Source organism: Fulmarus glacialis, unplaced genomic scaffold (assembly GCF_000690835.1).
Source record: "Fulmarus glacialis isolate BGI_N327 unplaced genomic scaffold, ASM69083v1 scaffold268, whole genome shotgun sequence".
NCBI classification, from domain to species: Eukaryota; Metazoa; Chordata; class Aves; order Procellariiformes; family Procellariidae; genus Fulmarus; species Fulmarus glacialis.
This window is the reverse complement of record NW_009229873.1, coordinates 13,024-38,022: the sequence shown is the minus strand read 5'-3', so window position 1 is coordinate 38,022 and position 24,999 is coordinate 13,024. Positions and strand designations below refer to the sequence as shown.

At 36.4% G+C, this 24,999-nt stretch overlaps 1 protein-coding gene across 1 annotated transcript in view; it reads right to left on the bottom strand.

Annotated features, from left to right (window-relative positions):
* The window catches only part of LOC104081297 (catenin alpha-2), a gene marked incomplete at its 5' end in the record, with an annotated part of 47,510 nt that extends 23,903 nt beyond the window's left edge, over positions 1 to 23,607 (bottom strand). Inside the window, 5 exons of the mRNA XM_009583987.1 lie at positions 6,264 to 6,398; positions 9,409 to 9,514; positions 12,842 to 13,023; positions 16,439 to 16,552; positions 23,456 to 23,607. Of these exons, the coding sequence (XP_009582282.1) occupies positions 6,264 to 6,398; positions 9,409 to 9,514; positions 12,842 to 13,023; positions 16,439 to 16,552; positions 23,456 to 23,607 (689 nt within the window). The remainder of the gene's footprint in view (positions 1 to 6,263; positions 6,399 to 9,408; positions 9,515 to 12,841; positions 13,024 to 16,438; positions 16,553 to 23,455) is intronic.
* Positions 23,608 to 24,999: the final 1,392 nt, after the last annotated feature.

Below are 24,999 nucleotides of genomic sequence, written 5' to 3'. Positions count from 1 at the left end.
CTGTCTTTTTACAGTGGTAACTTCAGAGCAGAAATAAAGACCCTAAATTTTTATTTTCTCTCCTTGCTTGTTCTACTAGAAGAGTAGAGATTATTGTGGAGTCCAACCAACTTTATGGTCTCAGTCATTCCCCACCATTGCAATCCTTTGATTTCATATTCCTATCTTGCTTTTGGGTTGGCTTTTTCTTCCCCTGACCCTTTCATAGCTCATATTTCAAGTTCCTTGGCTTACTTCTTTATTATTTCCAAAGTCCTCTCCTTTACCTACTATTTTCATTCCAAGTCTCAAAACCAAACTCCTTTCCACCAGCACCAGCCTAAAAAAATATCTTTCCATGAGTCCCATCTCACATTATTTTCACAGCATTGGTGCATACGATACACTGTTCATATTTGCAAACTCTCTTTTTTGACAGTCTAGCTTCTTTACTACAATCTTCCGGGTGAAACAGTGGGTAAACATGAAAAGCAACTTGCAAAAACAAAAAAAAAAAGCCTAAATTAAAAAAGAAAATCACAAAAGTCAAATTATATTCTTAAGCAATTTAGTAATTATCTATAGGCTTCCTGGGTCCATCTTTCACTTCCCTTTACCAATTTGAGTATATTCACTTGTGTTATATCCACTTGTCATGAATTACCATAACCCAAACCCTAGTCTTGCAATGATGTCAGCTTAGACATAGGACTATTATCTCTTCTTTGTGGTGTGTAACTCCTTGAGCACCCGCTGTCCAACAAACATGAACACAGCAGTGATTTAGGAATAACTGCTCTTATCCTCAGCTCCAAGTAAATTGAATCACTAGCAGACAAAACACAAAATTTCTATTAGTGATATCTATTAATCATTAAGTTCAGCTAGGTCTTAGCTCAGGAGTTTTCTACTGAAAACACTGACAGCTTGACAGTCCAAACAGCCCAGCCCAGAAATATCTACCAACCCTGGTTTGTCAGACTGTTTCTGTAAATATACTTCACATAGCATTCTTCCATTTCTGTTACCAATTAATAGTAAAACTTATTTTGTTGCTAGCTAAATAACAGGAGTAAACTTTTTGCACTCCTGAAAATCTTGAAGAAAAGGAACCCGACAGTTTTGTCAATTTACCAACTCTCCCTTCAGCAAACTTTCTTTTACATAATGCTAAATTCTTGCCTGATTCAGGAGGAATTAAATTACTTTATTTACCAAACTCCAAAACAACATTTTCTCCATACTCTTAAGCGTTTTAAATGCAAAGGTTCTCTCTGGTTGCCTACTTGAAAACAAACAAAAGAAAAAACCCAGAAAGGCTTTCTGATGCGGGGAAATGAAATACCACATCAGTGTCTCTTAAGCAATTGCTTATGCACAGACTCTTAATCCAAATTCAATGAAAGATGGCCTTACTTGCTTTTAATAGCAGCTGAACTTCAAATTACCTGACTTTTCTTTGAGTCTATAGAATTCATAAGTAGCAACTTGATACTCCACTGCCCATATGCATACCAACTTGCTTTTACAGCACAAGGTAGTTTAGGGTGATTCAGCCTTAAATGAAAGAAAAGTATGACCTTTAAACCTTTTTGTTTTACTAGATGTAAGATCCACAGGCAGAATTGATAGGGAAACTGTTTGCCAGCTCACCTGAGGTACCTGTTGGATGCATACTGTTATTCTGTGATAAATAATGAGGCTCATTCTTTTTTGATGAGACTAGCTGTTTCCAGTTACCTTATGCTTATCACTGATCAAGAATAAACATACAGACAGTTATTTTGCACTATATCCCACATCTGTTAATATTTTTATGTATCCAACCTCTCAGTCCAGGTGTTACAGGAATTTTCATAATGTCCTACCCAAAGTTAATGGGGTGGCTCCAACTCTTTTACCCTCCTTTTCCCCCCAAAGACCTCACTTAAATTCACCAAGCAAGAACTCCTAGATAAAGTCGCAGTCTTAACTAAACTACCTTGTATCTTTAAAATGTTATAAGACTCCTTCTGTTCGTATCGTTAGCTGAGCCTATTATGCTAAGATAAATGGGCCTTTGAAAATAATTGGAAATTGGACCCAGCTAAAGTATATGTTTGGAGTGTGTTTTGGCTATTGATTCAGTATTTTTGGACAATGTTCAAAGGTACATGGCTGTTACTCTTTATGACACTGCATATCTATCTGGCTCAGACGTTTAAGACTCTTTGGGCAAATTTTCTGATAATACAGCTGATTATATCTGTAGAGTTCTAAATTTAACCTGAAAACGATAGGGGGCTGCCTTGGATAAGGGTTTTTCTTAGATTCTGTTCAATATAATCCTGCAGGAAAAACTGTAGGAAAGCTACTAACATAAACAAGAATTTTAAAAAATGCAATCTCATAGCCTAAATGGAGAGTAGGTAAATGAGCTGATCATCTTCAGAGCAGCAGTAAACAAAACAAGTGGGTATTTATCCTAGGGTAAGAAATGAATGTATAGATCTGTTTTATTGTAATGGTCTAGCTAACAAGAGTCAGACAGGAATACTGAAAAAAGAAAGCAGCCCTAGAGTTAGAAGAAGTCTGAACTTTTATCCAAATAACAACAACATGGTTAAAGCCAACTCTATCCAACAAAGGTAGCTATCACAAAAAGGCTATCTATCAGCATGAGCTAAATATATGTAAATGATATTTACTTCACTGAGAGTAGCATATGCTCAGCACCTCAGAGGATTCATTCCAATACAATGGTGCAACTGATTATGAAGCAAATTTACATTACATTAAATAAACTAAGGCAAGAGACAAGGAAAATTATTTTGAAGTGCTTTTAGTCTGTGATTTTATTAAAGGAGGTTGTTTATTCTTAGAGGGGAATTAGAAATTGAATATTCAAATTTAAAATTACAGAAACATATATCTGTTTATGGACCAAGGTCAAAGAGACTTTTATTAGGAACAAGGATATCAACTACACAGATTAGAAATATTTTTTAAATCTTTTACATTTTTTAATATTAATTCCTTTCTGCTATTATTGAACTTCCTCCTCATCCCTTTTCTTTACTTTCTTCCCTATAATCTTCTTCAAGTTTACAAGGCTCCTCACTGAAGAACAGGTATCACATAGTTTCTCCTTATTTTACTTTTCAAAACTCAATTGGAATCAGGAATTAAGAGTCTCACCTTGCAACATAAAGGGCCAAGGCAACAGATAGTCTAAATTAGCCTTGCTCCATTGATATTAATGAGGTTAGGCTGATGTATGCTAACTCTTAATTGCCAGATCTTACTTATCTGGTGAAAATAATTTTGCTATCTGCATGCAGAGAATTTGATGGGAAAGATCACAGGACAGAAAGAGCTGGGGGAAAAGGAATGGAAGAAAGGGAAAAACAATAGTGGGTTCTTTCCCTTACTGAAATAATTTACACTTCAGGACTGTGACATTTTCTTACTTTTTGATCTCTTTTTCTATTTGCAGCAAAGTCAATGATGCCAAAAAGAACCCCTTCATATGCTATGCTAGTATCATATCAGTCTATAGAGGAAAAAGCAAACAAGATCAGCTTTATGCTTATTTTCAGAGATAAACCATACCGAAATACTGAATCTTGTGGGGAAAAAAAGAAATAGAAGTTTCACCAAAAGATATATAGCACATTATACGTTATGCACACGGTATTTTTGAAGCTGTTGCAACACATTTTTCTCTAGCAGTACTATAAGAACTGTGGGGTGGCTTTCATCTGCCTTTTAGGTTTTAATTGGTTTTATGTCTCTTTCCTTTTTACATAAATATACATATGCCCACACAGATTCATACATACATATGCATACCTTCATTTCATTTATAAATATTGATTAATATTCTTAATAATGCAAACATTCAAGCAGAGATTGTACTCCCCATAATAGTTCTGAATCATAACTCATCTTTTGGATCAATCTGATTTATATTACAGTTCTTTGTAAACACAGTAGTAAATTACAGTATTTAATAATCATCCTGGTGCTTGATATTTACATCAAAACACTTAAATATAGTGCATTCACTTAAACTTACTTCTGTAGTCATAGGTTGGGAAGCTTGAATTCTGGATTTCTGTTGTAATTCTAACACTGTACTGTATGCAAGTTGCCAAATAATGGTATTTCATTTTAATGTAAATAAAATACTGTTTATTTGTAATTGGCTATCCAAGAGAAAATGAAGAAGAAGATGGAAGCAGAAGCAGCAAGTAGACAAGCAGATGTAGATGTGCACTTGGATACCAGATCTCTGGATAGCAAAAGAGCATACAGTACCCAGCACCTTGAAGATAAACAGCTTGGAAAACACTATGAGGAAAGTACTGTACTAACTGTGTTATACCCGATAACACGATAATGCTCTCAAAAAGGGATGCACAGGAGTTCAACTCTCTATATCACCTCCTGTTCAGAGCAACAGCAGAAGAAGCAAGCTGGGCAATCTTAACATTTTCTGTTTGTCAGTACTACTGAGTCTTTGGAACAGACCCAAATAATTTCTGTGGTTGAAGCTTGTTTTGCCATTGTCTGCAACTGACTGTAAAAACCCAACCAAACAGAAACACAATGGTGATGAAGCCTGGTAAGCAGCAGATGCTAACAAAGCCAGACTGGAAATGATGAAGTCAAGCGGTTTGGCCACTTAAATTTCACAACGGATGGTGATGTTCCAGTAACGAATAGATGCTAGAGATTCACAATGGCTTATTCAGCATCCACATACACTGAATAAAGAGACTTGAAAAAGAAACACACACAACCACAAAAGCCAAGCTGGTAGAAGCACTGATTTGGGTAATTGTTATAGATAGATGAATATGACAACTCAATGGGTATGAAAAGCTGGACCCGGATGGCAGTAGGTAAGAAAAGATCATAGCGTTTACTATGCAGCATAGCTGTCAGCGATACAAGGACAGATCACTCCATTAATATCAGAAAAATGGAAGAGGATCTTTTCATTGCTGTGGGAAGATCAAGGTATTAAAAATACATATGTACATACGTCAAGAAGTGAAGACCAATTGCAGGACAGACACAGGAACATTTAAGCAGCTCCTTTTAGGATTGTGTATATGACTTCAGAATGTTTGATCCAAGAAAGCCTGGCAAATGTTTAAGACCTTCTATACTGCTTTGCAAAAAATCAAAATGTTATGTAGTTGAGAACATTCGCTCTGACTTCTGGTACGTTTGAGGAAGGCCAGTGATTTCACTGGGGAATCTTATGGATGAAATGAAGGGCACGAGTTAGTTGTCCTAACAATCTTCGTACTTGATTGGGCTTAAACAATGAAAGGGTGCTTTTTCAAAACCGCATTTGGAAACAATCTTGTTTCAAGTATCTTGGGTCTCACAAATCACCAACATTTTGAAAACACACTCAGGAGAGTGAAACATGTTATACATTTACATACATATGTTCTGTATTTGAGTTAGAAGATAACAAAGGTGTCATGGGGCTAATACTAGGGTGATTAGTTAAAAGAACGAAACAAGAGAATCATGAAGAGCAGCAATTGCTGCTGGTTGGTTCTAGTAATCTCCCAGAGGCACAGAGTCCAACATTAGGAGAAGGAAAGAAAAAATAGTTTAAAAATGTAGAAAACTCATTGTTTATAATATTACTGCTGCTGCACATTCGTGTCTTTATTTCTAAAAAAGATTGTGTGTAAAAAATTTTTAGTGTTCATTGAAAACAACTGAAATAACTGGACGGGAATTAGACTATATAATCATTGTGCTTGCCAATAGTATTTGAAAACAGCACGTGCATCAAAAATTAAAATATTTTGCTGGCCTTCCAGAGTTTTTGCTAAACCTAGTGTGCATTGGAACCTGAGTGAATGAAATCCCATTAGTCATCACCATCTTAACAATATGCACTTCATACAGAGCTGGCTTCTACACAGAGGAAGGAAATTACCAGTACTAACAAAGGAAAGAAGATTTATAATGAGCAAATATACAAAAGCTCCAAATAATTATAATATTCACAGCTTGGCAATGACTTTCTAGGCTATGAAATTACTTTTCTTTTGGAAGAATGAAGATTTTACAAGGTTAGTGTAAACAAACGGTAATTGGAAAACCAAATTACTCTACGCAAGTTATTGTAAGGTCTGGAACAATGGCGATAACATTTTAAAGATTGCTTATGAATCACCGTATTTTTGTTTTGTACGTTATTGCCATCAAAAATGCTCCCTTTCAAGTGCTACATGGGAAACGTAAATGGCTAAATACAAATACCAGCTTACCCCTGATACAATAAGTTCTCCTCCCAGGTTCTGAACTTCTGCCTTCACTTTGCTGCAGATATTGAGTTGGTGGCAGTAGAGGGCAATGCGCTGCAGGTAGGCTAGCAGATCCTGTTTGCAGGCTGAGTCCGGGCACTACAGACAAAAAAAATATTTGATTAGATGTAGCTGAGTTTATATGATTATAGAGAGGTAATCAATGGAGATAGTGGCAATGTGCGTGTATTAGGTGGATCCATTTCACTTCATCTTTACCTGAGACACTTGATGAAATGTGAAAATTCAAACTCTACCTTTCAACTAACTCAAGACTTATGAATTGTAATCTGAAGATGCGGTATACCTTTTTGTAAAAAGAAGAAACCTCTCTGTTAGCCACTAATGAAAGACAATGAAAATAATATAATTGCTATGTTTGTGGGGGAGGTCCACTTATGATATCAGTTTGTACAGAACAGAAGAATCTACTGAGCAGCCAAAAGACCAAGTTTGACCTGAAACTCCAGGTTGCCCACTGCGTGTCCAGGTTAAGATACAACATGGACCAGTTAAAGTCCAGATAAACCCAGTTCTGTCTGATTACATCCACTATAATGCCAACTCTTGACTGTCTTGCCAGCTTCCCTGGCATTTGTGCAGACCTTCAGAGGACACAGCTCTGCTTCAGACTTGGCAGACCCCAGGCCCCTTACTGACAGACTAAGGACTTGAGAGGCAGAGGTAAGGCTGCTTGGGTTTGGTATTGACAGATTTGGCAAGCTCATTGTTAATGCATAAATACTTTAATCTGTGCCAGAAGGAAATTATTTACTAAAGTGTAAGTGACGTATTACAGAGTGTTTCAGCAGATGACACCAGAATTGCAGGCCTTCTCAAGAACATGAGACAAGCTGGTCCCTCTGCATGTCTAAGGGATACCTCTTCATACTAGAGGGAAGGCTATCTACAGTCCTGTATCATTTTGGATGTTGTGCATCCCAAATGTGTTTTGATATAAATTACATTAGGTCAAATGTGGTAGACTAAGTGAAAGTTTTATAATCAATATAACAAGAAAAGGCCCAAGTACAATTTATTCGTAGTCTTTGGGACTCTTAATAGAAACTGCTTCATCCCCCACAATATCAACAGCATAATAAACAACACTCTCATAGTTAATATTCAAAGTCTTGCCTCAAGAGAACAGACCTCAGTAATTCACTCTGATGAAACATTGCTAAAAGGGGCCATTGCTAACAGCATGTCTTCAATAAATACTCTTTGGACTACACAACAAAGTCTGACTGACAATGTTCTTTGAATGCATAGCTTGGGGAACAAAGGTTCCAAATATGTCTTTTTAGCATCTTACAAAGTTTATGCTCGATTTTTGTAAAATATTATCAGAGCAGTTCAACAAAAACTGATAGAATTAAACACACACGAGTCAACAGCATCACAACCTCTGACTTGGGATGACTGTTCTAGCCCCAACAGCTAATGTTGACAAGGAATACATTTGCGGTGAAGTAGTTGCATATACTGTCGTCTATAACCCTGAAAGCGGTCACTTTGTTTTTTCTCTCCCTTTAAAACTAGCAATAAACAAAGCTGGAGGTTCATTGTGGCTGTTAGGTTTAATCTGCTCTATACTTATGGCAATGCTATAATGCCTCTCTTTCTCAGACAGTTGCCGCATCTTTCAGGCATGAATCCCTAAGAGACCTCTTCTCCCTACCAGCGACAATTTAATACAGAAATATTTACCCTACTCTTGAAGTCTATGAACTGAAAGAAATGAACTTTAAAGCAATACTTTTAGAGAGCTGACAAGGCTTTAAATACAAGTACCTTGCAGTGAATGAAAATGTAAGATCTCTCTCACTGGAACAGTAATTAAAAATGCAACTGTCCATAAAAAGTTTATATTGCGTGAGTGTCTCCAAAGTTCTGTAAAATATCATTAAAGAGCAAGCATTAAAATAAACACTTCATTCTCGTAGTGATTCTACCGTTTATTATTAAAGTGTGCATGTTACAGTCTTCTGAAATTTAAAATGTGACTCAAGCCAATGCACTACAAGCATAGCAAGTCTCCTTCTTTCTTTAAAATATTCCACCTCCGCAAATATTGTATACTAGGAATTTCATCAGCTGACAGATGGATTTCTTCTTTCGTATCCTGAAACGAACAGATGCTACATTTGAAGGATTGGAATGGGTTAACTACAGGAAAAATGCTTGCTGATAATGAAGAAAACCTAAACCCAAAATTTCTGAGGTTATAGGAAAATGGGCAGGTTCAGGTTTCTTGCCACTCTGGCCCATATTCCCTGGCAAGATGTGTTACGCACTATTACATGCTTGCTTGAAGAAGAAAGAGAAATACTTATTTTGAAGAGAATGACTAGATGTAAGGAAGCTATCAGTTCCCACTTCCAGCAAATTTTCTCCTGATGACAATGAAAGGAAAGAAACTATAGGAAGTTTACAAGGGAGAAAATAGTCAAATTTAATTTGCCTAAATCTAAAATTAGCTACCTAGAACCTGGATTTGACTTTTAATATGATCCTTCCTCTTGCTCTCCAGATGGATAGATAATCCAGTCTGAAAGAAAAGGGCTGAATATAGCAAGTTCATCTTTCCAGTTGTGACATGAATTTGGTAATGGGACTGAGGACACAGACCCTAGAACATGGAGCAGGGGGCTGTAAGGTGAAAGCACAATACCCTCATGCAAAGCAGAAGGAAGGGAGTCAGGGAATCTTGAAAAAGAAAAGTGCCATATCAAGGGAAATTGCTGGAAGAACAAGCTGAAAAGAATATAAGGATTCCTAGGCATATGACAAGGGTAACAGAGCATCCAAGTCTCTACTGCTTTCATGACAGCAAATATATCAGTCTAATTCTAATACAGTCAGCTGGGTCTAGAGGTGAGGCTGTAGAACAATTCAGCATTTCTGAGGTTTAGAGACTCATTTATGACTTTCCTGTACCACAAAACCCAAGCTGATTGGTATAGAAGAAACAACTTGTATTCAATGGGTAGGTCAGTATCCACACAGTGACTTTCAAGAGGTAATTTTCTGCCAAGATAACCTTTTCCTGCAAAAGGCAACTCATTGATAGAGGTTACATTATATTTCTGCTCATTGTTGTTGTTACCTGATCAGCTACCGCCCGTGCCAATTTGTCCATCCTCGATCCTGCCTCTGCAATCTTCTTGGCTGCATTAATGACATCTGATGTATTCTTCAGGGGGCCTTTACCTCTGTGAAATACAATACAATTATGCACAATCTAAATAAATCAGGAAAGGCAACAGTTTTAGTGACCCTGTTCAGCATTTGATTTTAAAATAGTTCCACGAATGACTTCTTAATTTATTACAATTTCACCTTTTAACTACTTTATAGTACAGTTTGATTAAGAAATCGGTTTGCTATATTTCCTCTCTCTTACAAAATGCCTCACTAGCAATTTAGCCTGATGGTGCCTTCAAGCACATGAGCTATACTTAATAGTATATGCATTTTTAAGTGCTCATTAAGCCAACATTCTTTCTGGAATACACAACTATTCCAAAATTATGTTATTCCCAAGCCAGTGCTAAATGTTAAGCCAGTCAGGTCTAGAGCAAGAATGTCACATTTTAGAAAAGCTTTTTTAGCACATTTTTGTCAGAAAACAAGGATATGTGAAGCATAATCCTTATGTTACACTGTTGTGGTTTAACCCCAGTTGGCAACTAAGCCCCACACAGCCACTCGCTCACTCCTCCCCGGTCGGATGGGGGGGAGAATCAGAAGAGCAAAAGTAAGAAAACTCGTGGGTTGAGATAAGAACAGTTTAATACTATAATGATGATGATGATGATGATGATAATAATAATAATAATAAAAATTGTAATGAAAAGTAAAACAACGAGAGAGAGAGAGAGAGAGGAATAAAACCCGGGGCGGGAGGAAGTGATGCAACCGCTCACCACCTGCCAACCGATGCCCAGCCAGTCCCCAAGCAGTGATTGCTGCCCCCCGGCCCACTACCCCCAGCTTATATATGGAGCGTGACGTCATATGGTATGGAATATCCCTTTGGCCAGTTTAGGTCAACCGTCCTGGCTATACCTCCCAGCTTCTTGCACACCTCCTCACTGGCAGAGTACGGGAAACTGAGAAGTCCTTGACTTAGTACAAGCACTGCTTAGCAATAACTAAAACATCAGTGTATTATCACATTATTCTCATGCTAAATCCAAAACAGCACTATACCAGCTACTAGGAAGAAAATTAACTCTATCCCAGCCGAAATCAGGACACACACTTAAATGTTACACTTAAAACATGTATAATTAGCTTTAAGACTGATCTTTCACTATACTTTTAAGTGATGCACAAAACTCTGATTTTAGTCATTAAAGTTACCAAAATGTATATAGACAAAAAGTAAAAAGTAACTGCAGACTTTTCTGAGTTTGCTTCAGACTCAACACTTTAATCCTGTTTCTAATAATAAATTCGCTACTGCTCCTGAGAATGGCTCAGTTAGAAGTGAGATGATTTTCTTTTTTTGTTGTTTTTTTATACTATGTGAAGAAATATAGCTTTAGACAAGACTGGTGGAAAACCATAATAAGATCAAACTTAGTTTTTTTTAAACTAAAACTGAAGGCATTTTTTCTAAGCGCAACATAGTATTATTTTTGCATTTTTTTCATCTATAATGCCAAGAATAACGTACTGAAACATATTTCCATTTTTATTTTCTTTCCATACTTTCATTTCCACCTTAAACAGATATTGAAACAAGTATCCCATTTTTGTTGAACTTAAACTGTAGCAAAAATCCTTCATAGTGACCTCGTATGCTTCTACATTAATTACATCAGCAGATCTGACTGTCACAAACTCCATGCATCTGAAAAATTATTCTGTTTTAACATTGCTGAGGTTACAGTCAACCAAAAAGGTGTGAAAGGCTTTGTTCTGTTTTAATGGAATATATTAAACAAGTTTCTATTGAATCTGATGTAGACAGAGGTGCACTTTGATTCTTTTTTTTTTTAATTTACTTCAAATGTGACAGTAGTTTGCTCTCATTCTCATATTAGTTCTGTTCTTTTGATGGTAGAAAATGTAATTACAAAACTTTCAATTTTATGTTCAATGTATCAAAGGGTGTCTGGGAGCTTGCGGAAAGTGTTCATATTCTGGGCTGTTGCTTTAGAACATTATTTCTCCTTCCATGAAACAATGGCACTGTTTGGACTGTTTTTCACTCTGTTTTTGGGCAGAAGGATCAGAGACCCAAAGACAATACAAATACAAAAGTAATTAAGATTCCTCTAAAATATCACCCTTCACAGGAGGTTCTATGTGGTCATTTGGTACACAGGAGTGGTGAGTCTACTGCAGAAAGTATAGCTGTAAAAGTATAAACTGAGAGAAAAACAAATAACTGAGAGAATAATTACTTGGAAAGAAGTATAGTAGTAATCTATTAAAGTAAGCAATCTTTCTATTTGCATAATTAAATTTAAAATGGATAAAAATGTTTGCTGTTGCCTATTACCAATTACCTAACTATGCAAGTGCAAATAGTCAAGTTATTTGCAAATTAAAGGTATTTATACACACACACCACTCTATCTATATATATATAAGGTATGTGCGAACCCTACATTGTCAATGTAGAGACTGTCTTCTCCGAAATGGATTGAAGGCTCCAGACACAAGGCATGTGATCAGCTGGAGATTAAGAAATCTATTTGAGCATCTCAGTGAGATGAATAAATGGATGTCTTATTTTAATTCTCAAGAAAAACATGAAGATTTTTGTCCAGTTTTGTCTAATCACATTTTGATAAATGCCATTTAAACTTTTGAACTCCCATTAAAAATAAACACTGAAAAACCTTTAATTTATTATGGTGATCTGTAATTCAAAGAATCTTCTAAAATGTCCTCCCTGGTGTGATTAACAATATGACTAAATTTAAACAAAATAATTCTGTTTATATGATATCATTAAAGAATGGCCTTTTGATGCTTTGACATTAGAAAAGAACAAGACATCAATAGAAAAAAGAAATGAAGGCAAAAAAAAAAAATCATTACTGACAGGCTCCAATAAAACATTAGATCAAAACAGTTTCATTTCATTTGGGATTTTTTTGGAAAGAAGTTCAGTGTTCAAAATGATATAAATAGTTTTGCCATTATTTTTGATTGACACAAATTGTGTTGAAGTGTTGAAAGTTCAGAGAGGCACATGCATTTAGATGGGTACTAAATGAAATGTCAGTTGAGTGTCTGTAAGGTCACAGACTATCTTTGCTGGTGAAGTTTTAGATGATCTGCAAATAAAACAGATTTGTAAATAGGACAAAAACTTCACGTAATTAAACCCACTTGGAGAAATATCCAGAGCAGTCATGCATAGAGAACTGTACAACGCATCCCGTTATGTATGATATGTGTTACCTGGCTTTGCATCCCCCAAAATACAGCACATCATCTCAATAGGCTATGTATTGAAACAGAAAGGAAAGATGTGGGATGTCTGAAGAAGTCCTCAGCACACGTTATTTTGTCCTTACCTTGTAAAGTCTGTCATTTCCATCATAATCATGCACATCTGCTTTGCCAACACAATGATGTCATTACCACTGTCATCCCACTTGGCCACCTCTGCATCCAGTTTGCTCTTTTCTTGGTGGAATATCTCTACCTGCTCGGCAATCTTAGCCTTCTCCTCCTGGGGAAGCTGAGCCATGATAGCCTGGAGAAAAAATGGGAGAAGTTGGGCATGAAAAAAGGAAGCTAGAAAGTATACATTTCCAGTGGTCCAAATGGCATACCCAACTTCTAGTTTCTTTTCATGGGAGTTGAAGATGCCAAACAAAATCTAGTAGACATTTGATTTCTGTTAGGACAGGTAAAAACAAATTCACAGGATATTTATAGCTCTTCTTACACGTTCAAAAATTTAAAAATTATATATGTGATGCCATGACATACAGATTATTGACCAGTTGATACAGGAAGATTAAAGAAAATTCCTGTTAAAGCTTAACCTTTAGGAAGAACAAAATGAATGTCATCTATGGGAAAAGGCAGGCTGAATTGCCAGTATCTCCCCTAGTCTCATTCTTTGTCAGAAACAGAGGTTTTCTGCTTAAACCAACACTAAAATAAGCTATGGCGTGCAAGATAATACATTTGAAATTAATTGTAATGAATGTACCTTTCAATAATATTTAGTGGTCTAATTGTCTCTTGGAAGATATGCAAAAAGGCGTACACAGGTTATACTAATCTGCCTCAACATTATCAACAAAGCACAAAGTTCCCCGGCCCCCCCCCAAAAAAAAAAAAAAGAAAAAAGAAACCCCTACAAAATTATAATAATTACTTTTGAAGATCAAATGGACACTTCCAATAATAATTTCCAAGTTGAGCTACTATTGGCTTTAGGGGTTCAGAAGACCACATTATGCATTTAATGGGGTGTGACACATATTTAAGTGTCATTACATTTTTTCTTGTTTATGTCACTTTCAATCAGCTGAAGTCTTTCTCTACATATTCTTAAAATGCTCTTGGCTTTTAAAAATTCATAATTGACCTTTTCCAAAACTGAAATTAAAAAAGGTTATAAACAGTAGATCAGAAAAGGAGAAATTTGCAAGTTAATCAAATTAAAATTCCACACATGAGTTTTAATTAGGCCTTATCAATGTAACTCAGCAGTTTCAAATGTTAGTATATTAGTCTTCCCTCAGAAAAATGCAGTGTAAGTCAAGCTAATAAATAAATATATAAAATACACATAAAACACTAGAACAGATGAATTAACTGAAATTAAGAGAATGTGATCGGAGTAGTAAAATTTGGAAAGGTGCTCTGTATGTCTTACATGTGGTTTCTTTCTGTGGGCAGCTTCACCTGCATATCCTTTAAACTGGTATACAGTGTTTTAACATTTCTATTCCAGCTGCTGATGTGTTTTCAAAGAAGCTATATCCTATAGCAAATGCAGCTCATATATTCAAGTTTTATTTCTATTGAAGACCAACACAAGTCTTTCTACTGAAATACTAATAGCTTTATGGAGTAAGCATATTAAACAAATCCATTACACTCCACAAACAAAAATCCAGCTTTTCTACAGAAAAGGTTCAAATAAGATACTATTCTGCTTAGCAGACTCATTTCACTGAGTCACTCAAGACTGTGGACTGGGGGGCTTCTGCTTAGCATGTTTTCATTTCAGGTTTTCATCATTTGTTGCTTTCTACATTTATTGCATTCTACGCTATTCAGGAATGGGACTGTCTTTATAATATATTATGTTTATACAGCGTGTAGCTGATCAAAGCAGAAGGTTTTAAGTGCAGCAGTGATAATAACCGCAATAAATGTAATAGAATTTAAGACTCCTAAGTCCCTAGGTGAATTAGATTCTTAGTAAAAATATTACTGCAGTCTTTACTTGGTTTTCAGGTCAAGAAAGGATGATATGCTACCCAATCCTAGATGTAACCAAAAGAACAACAAAAAAATACTATATTGTATCTCAATACCTTTGTACCTGAGACTTACTTTAGTATTAAATTCTTTGAATACATTAAACAGGACTTTATACTCTTTAGAACATAAAAATCCCCCAAAGGTAGTCAACTGCATCCAGAACATAGTTCTGTCGTCGTTCTCAGGGTAAGGTATCCAGGTATCATTCTGCAATTCTCCTGACTGCATGGTTTTCAATGCCAGTTCCTGGTCACCCAGCTCTCTGGGATGGGACCTACAATCCATCTGCTCTTCATCTAGGTGATAATGATATATATGATATGTCCTTGATATGCAAAGACAAAATTGTTTGTCCTTGGGATGTAGTCATAGAAACCCAGCTTTTCTGATATGTGGTAGGGTTTATTTACCATCTGTATTCAATATTCAGGGAATTTAATTTAACACAAAAAAAAAAAAACCTCTGCCCATTCCACTGTATCTATGTCTCACACTCCTCCCATACCTCTAAGTAAGCTTCATTTAGGTTTGCATTTCCCTATTGTTTCTTTTCAGGGTTTAAAATGTTTGTGTCAGGCCCTAACATACTGTGGGTCTTCCTACAGCAGCTGAAAACTCCTCTTTCCCAGTCCTCTGAATTGATCTTTCAAAGCACCGTTGCCTTTTGGTCTTCAGGTTCTCAGCCCTACAAATCCTCTTCCAGAATTAAAGGTAAGAAGTCACCGTTCCAGTTACCAGCTTTTGCTACAGTTTTTGAATGTGTGTGGGGAGGATGCTTCTCATTCAGTCCATTACTTTAATTTTAACACTTATCAGAAGAAACCACAGACCTGTGCAAAACAGCCATGAAAATCATTCAGGTAATTCCCAGTTGCCCACTGGTTCTCTGCTGGAAAATTTTAAGGCTTTTTTTTAAACTCTTTTTCCAGTCAAATATATTTTCATGATGTCGTTTGCCCCCAAAATTATATTCTGATGGTCTTTTTTTTAATAATTTGAGCACAGCAGCCTATTTAGTAAAAGGTAAACATTCCTCAGAGGGTGGCATAATCCTGAGTGTTAACAAACTTCACTTCTCCAGCACCTGTGACCCCTGAAACACTCATCAGCTTAATTTGCAATCCCCATGCACAAGCTGAGGTCACAAATCACAATGACTCAAGTTTATCATGATGTAATTACCTTGGTAAAATTACATTGACTCAGTAACAAATGTCTTCAATTACAATTAAATTACAGGGACTACTCGGTAGCTTAAACAGATCTTCTTGACAGGTTTGCACACTGGGAAACATGACTAATGTAAGATTTCTCTGGATATAGCACATGGTGCCCTGATGGGATTTTTTTTTTTTTAATTTTAATTTGCTGACTACTCCCACGGTTTCAGCATGTTCCAAACCTGCAAGGCCTCCTCCTACAGCACTAGCTGGAGCAAAAGGCTGATACAAGACATCACATAAGCCTAAGGAAGATCATTCAATAAAGTCAGTGCTTTTCAAATAGGTGAGACATGAAGAAACTTTAAACACCTAGGTCAACTTACTTCTGTCCTTTCTTAAGTGACCCTGAAGATTCGAAATCGCTGCATTTGCTTTCCAGGGCATAGCTTTTTATTTGTAGCTGTACAGACACTTAATGTAGTACATGGGTTTTATACTCACCCTTGCACTCTGGCCAGCAATAAGCTGGTCATCTTCAGTCTGAACGCTTGTTCGGCTGCGAACGTCATAATCTTCCTGCTCAAAGTCTGAATCATCCTCTAGCTCTTCAGGGGTCTAGAGAGAGAGACAGGGAGAGAAAGCAAAAGAGAGGAGATGACAAGCTTATAAAGGATACAGACAAAGTCCTATGTACAGTAAGCTCTTATTTCATCGACTACCTGCCCAGGAAATGCTGTTTCTCTTTCCTTTTAAATTAACTTGTCTGCCCAAGCAGTCAAGAACTGAAATTGAATTGTCTTAAAAATTAAGTTGTTTCAACTCTAGTTTTCTTTACAAATGGCATTTATCATTACCTTGCTGCAACTTTTCTTAACTCTGTTAACATGATGAATGCAGTTCCAGGAACAAATGTCCTTTGGAAACACAGCCGGAATGCAGTACTTCAAAATAATGTTATTTCATATATAAACGGACACTAATACTATAATATTACTAGAATGTCCATGTAATCTTCAAAGGAGAAAGTAAGTACCTGGGAAAAAATAACTAATATCCTGGAAGAAAAAGTTATCAAAGCAAAGAAGAGATTTCCCCTTGAAAGAAAACATAAATGATGTCAACTGGTTTTGAAACAAAAATAAAGTTTATAATCTGCTTTATCTTGTTGGTTCACATGGTTCTTTTCAGATACAGAGCTTTGGAATTTGCCTCATCCCCTAAACTGAAACCGCATTATCTCCATTGCTGGTGCTACGAATGGTGTGAGGGTCTCTCGGCAGATTGATTAAATCTAGTTACGTATATGCTGGCTTCAGGTTGTTTCAAATGTTGGAGGGAGGGAGAAAAAAGATAACTGATGGATCTGTTTATTTGTTTTTTTCACCTTCTAGCAAAAAATTAGGAGCAAAAAGATTTCCTTATGTATATACGGAGAGACAGCCTACTTTAAATCACTATTTAGTACTATTTTTAATATAGATGGTGCAAAACCAGAAATAGTCTTTAGAAGGAAGATTATATCCATTTTGTAGTTGAATAGCATCTAGTACAACAATCTGACCATGAGTACCTTCTGTAGGTACAATACATGACAGCGGTAATAGAAAAAGAAGATCACGGTAACTGTGCAGAGAAATCCTCACCTTACTGGATACCCATATGCCTCAGTGTTAACCTAGAGGGCCAACCATTACAGAAGAAATCATCCATGCTGGCATTTTGTGCTTGGAGGCAACGTCAAGTTTGCTAGCAGAGGTGCTAATCACTGCCAGTTGTCATTACAGCTCTGTCTTGAAGATGCTCAGTCACTAGGAACAGGTCCAAACCCTCTAACATAATGTAGAAAAGTCTTTTGGCGGTATTTATATTACAGCCTGGTTTCCAACATGAAGTGCACATCACTGTTTGTAACGGAAAATCAACTGCTTTGCTAGCTACATGGTGAAGTGCACATGATGGGAAGAGTAAAACAAAGCCATCTTCATTTGGCTTAAAGACTATGAATTATATATGTGTTTTGATGCTGAGCACTGGAGGAAGAGATAACCAAGTGTGACAGTATGGTAATGGAACTCAGGCTGCATCTCTGAAGAGATGCATGTACAAATAGTGTATATAACAGGATAGACAGGAGATGAAGTTTAGAAAAATGAATTTATGTTTTCTCTACTGCCACAGGAAAAAAAAGAAAGATTGGTACCCATCATTATAATGGTCTAGCTTTCCAATCACCTTTAATCCCTTTATTCTCTCTGCTCAGCTGCCTGAGGGCAGGATGTGACTTTAAAATCTGCCATAAGCAAACCAGCTACTAAGAGATCATAGAACTCCCTGAGCAAGAGAGAGTATTTCCTATCATAGGGCTTGGCTTTTCATCTACCTAGGCTTTCCTGTGAAGAACAGGAACAGGGTGGAGAGTTTCAACCCCTACTTCATAAACCAGCTGGCTCTTCCCCATCCTCCAAGTCCGTTCAACTAGCCAGTTGCACTGGTCATTGTAAAACCAGTACCCTTTCCCCCCCCAGGTATATTCTTGTTAGTTTCTTCTGTCTCCATTTTTGTAAATAAGACTATACAAGATAATGCGCAGCCCTTCCCCAGGCTTTCATCGTCGGAGTTGCAGTAAAGTAAGGGCATAATATTCAAAAAATTACATCTCAACACTGTAACCACTAAGGACATGAGGATGCCTCTTAAAAAGCTAAAATATTCTGAAAATTCTATGTTTCAGGGATTTATTCTTAAAGAAATATTCTTAAAGAAGTATTGCTGTTACTGCTTGACATTCACAATCTTAAAATTTGTGGTCTTTAAAAGATTGAAACTTCATGGGTATAAATGTTGAACTTGGAGAAAATGTAGTGCAAACCAAAAGGACAAGTTAAGGCAACAGTTAATAATATACTACAAGCACAAGAAATCTCAGTATTTCCCCTCTGTACAAGTGAGATCTAATTCAAAACTAACTTTCAGATTCTCTCTCTTAAGGTTTTCAAGTGTGGTGAATTTAACACCCTCATTTTCTTCCAAAAATAGCTACATTTTTCATTAAGATGAAGAACAGCAGGTAACTGTTATCTGTATGCTGTCATTTCAAACACGTTGCATACTTTTCATTCTTGCACCATTGCTTTGTTTTATCTGATCTCTTGGAGATGCAGCCCTTATATAATAGGGTCTCCTATTTCTTTAGACACAAAGGTATAAAAAGGAAATATTATAAGTACCTTGACTTAAAGATTTTTACTCTTTGCAGGGCCTTCTAAACATACCATAACAACTCCAATTTTTGTGCACAACTGACAGGACCTTGGTATTTAAAACCTAGTTTCCAAGACAACAAAGTCGGGAACTTAATTTATCTGAGCTGGAAGACAGAAGGACTGAATCAGTCTTGCAGACGCCTGAACCTATGGTCACACAGACGTAGGAAACATGGATTTGAGATTGGAGACAGCTTCCAAACAAACCTGACAACCACCAGCGGCAGGAAGAGCTAGAGTAACTTTAAAAACTAATAGATTTTAGGAACTAATTGATTTCAACGGAAAAATGGACCATTTTCATAATTTTTAGTCTGTCTGTTCTGTAGCACAGGCCGTAAGACTTCCCAGGACTAATTTTTTTCAAATCCAGTATCTCTACTACACATAGAGCATATTCCTCACTTCATTCATCTAATTCAGATGAATTCTCCCAGTGTAGAAGAATCTTTCACAATCCTGGATAAATCACCCAGTAAATATATATTTTCTCTTTTAAGGTGCATGCTTTATTTCTAATATGAATTTGGTGACTTTCAGCTTCCAGTCATTGGAATCTTTTTTTTTTTTTTTTTTAAATATCTCTCTGGCTGCTAGACTGAAGATCTTGCAATAAACAAAATATCTTCCATCAATACAGTTTTGTTTTATCTTTTGTAACTGCAGTATAAAAATGTGAATTATGCATGTACAAATAGTAAAATGGCATATATACACAGATTTATAAATGCTATTTGTTTAATATTTCACCAATTCAAATATACTTGATGAAGATAGAAACCCCACTATGCTGTAGTGTTGTATGCACTTAAAAATTGTAAGATGCAATTATAAGAATTTCAGCACTGGAAACACCAAGTCAAGCTAACCTTGTAATGAGAGGAAAGACAGACTGACAAGATATTCCTCCATTTTTTACCACGAAAATACCCTCTAATTCTAAAAGCTAAGGACAATAAAAAAAAAGCCTTTATAATATGCTTTTTTATTCAACTCCACGCTATTCTGTACATTTGGTTTTGTGCAAAGGCAGTTGCAGCCTGAGTGACTCAGGTGCTGCAAGCAGCATCCGAGTGGCAAAGACAGAGAACTTCTCTCACAGCAGGTCTTCAGCTGTTTAATGATTTACAGTAAAATCTGACACTCCATATTCAACCCAAGAAGCAACAGGTAGTCAGTGTAGACAATGAACCCCCCCATAGCACCTTTTGGAAATAGGCTACTCAAAAAGATGATGGGATTCCGCACCAAGTTGAGTTTTCCAGAGGACCTGAGATTTGGCAGTACTTTGGATTTCACCGCAGTGGCTACCCCACAGGTGATCAAGGCTAAGCCTACATTGGCAAGCGTGGAAGAGTAGAAGAGGATTCATACATCCAAACAGTTGCTGCTAAGGACCCCACATTTGCACTACCCTCATTTCATTTTTATTCAGGCTCGCTGTGGTCTGTTCCCATGGACTGAAAGTCCCTTAATGATAGAAGTGCATTTAAGACACTCCTAGAGCACATCTTCCAGGATCGCCCCCAAGAATCAAGTTTATATCTCTAAGACTACTCTGTAACATGAACTAAAACACAGCAAGAGGGAACAACTGGAGATTGGCTCCAAAAGCGCACTCCCGATCCAAACAAATATAACACTAATGCTAACATAGATGCAACTAGCGGTGAAGTTGCCAATAGCATGTGAAAAGAGCAGACTGGCCTCAGAGATACAGAAAATGAGAAAAGGTGCCATTGTGATTCTTCCTAACTGTAGAGAGGGTTTCTGTCTAATAACTGAGGGAATTTCATAAGTAGCTATGAAAAAACAAAGCGTAATTTGATCCTGATGCAGTAACATAAAAGATGTTGGAACTAAGTTATTATTTTCTATCTTATTTTTAGGTTCTATAATTATACTCCTAAATTTATTTATACTTCTTCTTAATTGTGAAAGAGATTTTTTTCGTCTGTATAGATCATAATAATAGTCCTCAATGCAAAAATGAGTCTTCTTTCTCTTCCAAAGGGACAATAAAATCTCCCTTTCTCAAGGGAAAAGAGAAGAATGGAGATTATCCCCCTTTCCTTCAGCTTACTAAAAGTAATAATACCAACAAAAATTAATTTAAAAAGTGGCTTTATTTCCTCCGTGGAATGAGGGTATCATCTCAGATAAATTCAATCTTTTGTGGCATGGAACTACTGCCTGAAAATAATTGTGTCAGATGCTCTAAAAAGTTGTCAAGGTTTTTTTTATTTTTTTTATAATTCTGCAAGAAGTTTTACAGCCTGAATTAAAGATGTGCATGAGATTTAATAGATTATTAGATAAAAATGTTCTAAAGACTGTCTTTTATAGCTTAATGCTCACCCTTTAATTATACATTCCATTTCAATGTCAGATGTCTGGATGGGAATGCTAAAGAGTGTCTCAAACTGAAACTAATTTTGTTTCCTAAGAAAATAAGGTTCTGATTCAGCAAACTCAGGTCTATGTAAGTTTATATATGTGGATTTTCCCAGTTAACTCACAAGGATAATGAGTCCATTTACGTCCTTTAGTTCTCTGCCTGGGTGAGGAGCACTACATTTAGCTCCATAAATAAGTTAATTGTCTGAATGCAAAACTACATCTTCCTAATCTGGGAAAACAGAATTCATTAACTCATATCATACAAGGAGTGGAAAGTAATAGTGATACAATTGCAAAAGTAACCTCAGATGTTTCTGAGAAGACTGCAAAACCTGCATGCTGATCAGCTTTCCAAGCTAGTGGTGAATATAACAGTAAGACAGCAATGAAATAAGTAAGTGTGCCTCCAGAATTTAAAATGGTGTTTTTTGCTTAGCAGAAACATCTCACCCAGTTTGGACAGTCTCATGGCAACCTCTCCGGGACAGCTCTGATGTACAGGGGGGTGCTGGAAGTCAGAACTCTGCACAGGGGATGGGAAAGCGTGGGTCTGTAGCAGATCCCACCTGATGATTGTGTCTCATGAAGCAATTTAAAATGACTCATGAGAGACTATAAAAGTTTAAAATGTGCTTAGAAGTGGTTCTTGTCCTAAGAGAGGTTTGGAAACTGCTGTTACAGGCTAAGGAACTGGATAATCAAAGGCAAAACAGAGATCCTTTACTATGCAGATCTTTCATTTCCATCCCAATCCAGAAGGGTTGCGAATACCCCGATGTTGCAAACCCAGAAAACAGGGTGGGTTTGCCCCCATCATCAATCATGACTATAATTCAGGCTACCTGAGATTAGCAGTGGGTAGGGAATGGAATTTATGTTTTGCAGTTACAAAATTAAGCCTGTCAAAAGCTTTTTGTGTTAATGTTAATACATAGCGACAGACGACTAAAACGAAGCTATTTTGGAGTGCTCCAACTGCCTGAAGTCTTACATCAGTGCCATACCACACTCACAACCACAAGTGTATGTTACCTGTTTACTCAAAGGGATGAGTTGTTTTTTAGTACCGTTATTTGCTTCATAAGTTTTCTCTGTGATTTTCACCATAGCTTTATTTGTACGTGGCTTTCACTGGGGCAGATTCAAGGTAATTTGGGTTTCAAATAAGAGTTTCAATTGCTGAAGATATGTCCAAACCAGGTTTGGTTTGTTGGTTTTTGTTGGTTTTGTTTTTTAAATCTTTGACTGTAGACTACACTGAAAAGCAAGATACACATTTACTCTAACAATAATTATGTTGTTCTGTGGGTTATTTTATTTATTTGGTTGGTTTTTTAAAAGATGTCTAAGCAAATTGAATCAACTGGTTAGTCAATACTGGAATGATACATTCTTTACCTCAGTAAACATTCAAAACCATCCCTGCAGACGCTTACTGGAGCAGCAAGATAATTTATTTATTCATTTAGATTTTAACCAGACTTACCTCATATCCTAGGCAGCACACATACATTAGGAAAAAAAAAACCAACAAAATTCTACACAAACTTTGAAGATCTTAGCAAATTAATGCTATCACTACGGAAACAGTAATGAAGTTTGCATCTATTGGCAGTTGTGATCAAATCTTCTCCTAGGTGAACAAATTAATTGTGGTTCATCACCTAAAATACCCTCATCTCTTTACTTACAAATTCTTTTTTCCTGCACATACTTTTGTTTCATGCTTGTTTCAATGTCAAGCTTTTCTGACTTATTATGAAACAAAGTTGGTTCCAGGAAGCTTTTATGCCTCTCATCCAATGTGATACTTTCCTGTAAGTCCCAACTTTTATTTCCCAGGTGCTTTACATACCCTTATCATCAGAACAGCTTTCCTGATATCACGAACTCCATCATAAACCAAGCGGGAGGCATCTATGAACTCATTCTCTTCAAATGGCTGTGGGACATTCGCACTCAAAGCTTCAATGGCAACCTCAACTTGTTCAGCAAAACGTGGCATAACTAGATTAAACAAAATGAAAGGCAGTAAGATTAGACATCATCTTTTGTGAACATTTTTCCCCTACCCTTGGGCATAAATACTTTCCAGTAGACATGGTACATACTGTTGTTACAATTTCAAGACCCAGGAAGGCTCGTGGCGTGGGTTTGTACCGACTCTACGCATGCAGAGCTGGCACATTTTCTTGACAGCATGAAAATAGCCTTCTTCATATTCTTTCCTCCAATTGCACAACAAAGAATGCAAAACTTCCCTTAAAAAGTGTGATTTACTAACTTTTAAAAGACTGCAAGCTATCTGAGCTATCAGCAAAGTACATTTAAAACCTCTACAACTCAGAATGAACAGAGTACATATTTATACCAAATGATCAAAGCAAAATGCAGCCATTATGCCTACTAATTTAGATAACTAACTGCAGTTTAGCTCATATTGAATAATAATAATTGTATAAGGGACAAAACATGTTTAGAATGCAAAATCTGGCAAATTACTTTTGTGAAGGCATGTAAATGGACATTTTGTTTCTTCACTATCATCATATATATAACACAAAAAATAGCCATAGATATTAGCTAATGGTATTATAAACTGTGGCATGAGCTTGTTGAATACATATCGTAAAGCAATTATTTACTCATGTAAATAGTTTAAAGGCATTCCTTGAAGTAACCAGAGGTTTTCCTTCACATTTTATACAGGATTCCTTTGAAGGTATAATCACTTTCTGCATACCACATATGCAGAAAGATAAATGTTCCCCAAATCCTACAAACAGGAACATGAAGACCAGGTCCCACTAATTATAATGTACCCATACTCCTGTACTTAGTTACTCCTATTCTTCAATATTTTAACATTAATATTGGAGGACTGGGCTCTCATATACTACAGGACAAATACAACCAATGCTGTGTTAGAAACCTGGATACAAAATCCATTGGGATTAATTCTTACAAATTTAAGGAACTTGAGTCAAGCTTAAGATTTATAGACAGCCATCTTTTCATTATATTCACATCATTTCTATTATTTTTCTTCTTCTAGCATCTAGGTATCCACATAATGTACCATTGGCTCTATTATTTTGGCACTATAATTGGAAGAAGAGGAAAAGATGATTCCTAACTCAGACAGTTGCCTTTTTTGTTATAATATTATCTTTCTTTATAATTTTTTTCCCCACACCTTATTTGTAATACACTTTTTGGTAGCCTGATCCTGACTGATGAACACAAAGGGGAATTTCCAGTGTCATTTTTATCGAGAGCAGTGACAATCTCTCCTAGGAAGTAAACTTTCACTGTGGCAGGAAACCACATTTGCTTCTTGACTGAATGTCCTTAAATATATTTTACTCATAATGAAAACTATGTTTTATGCATCTTTCT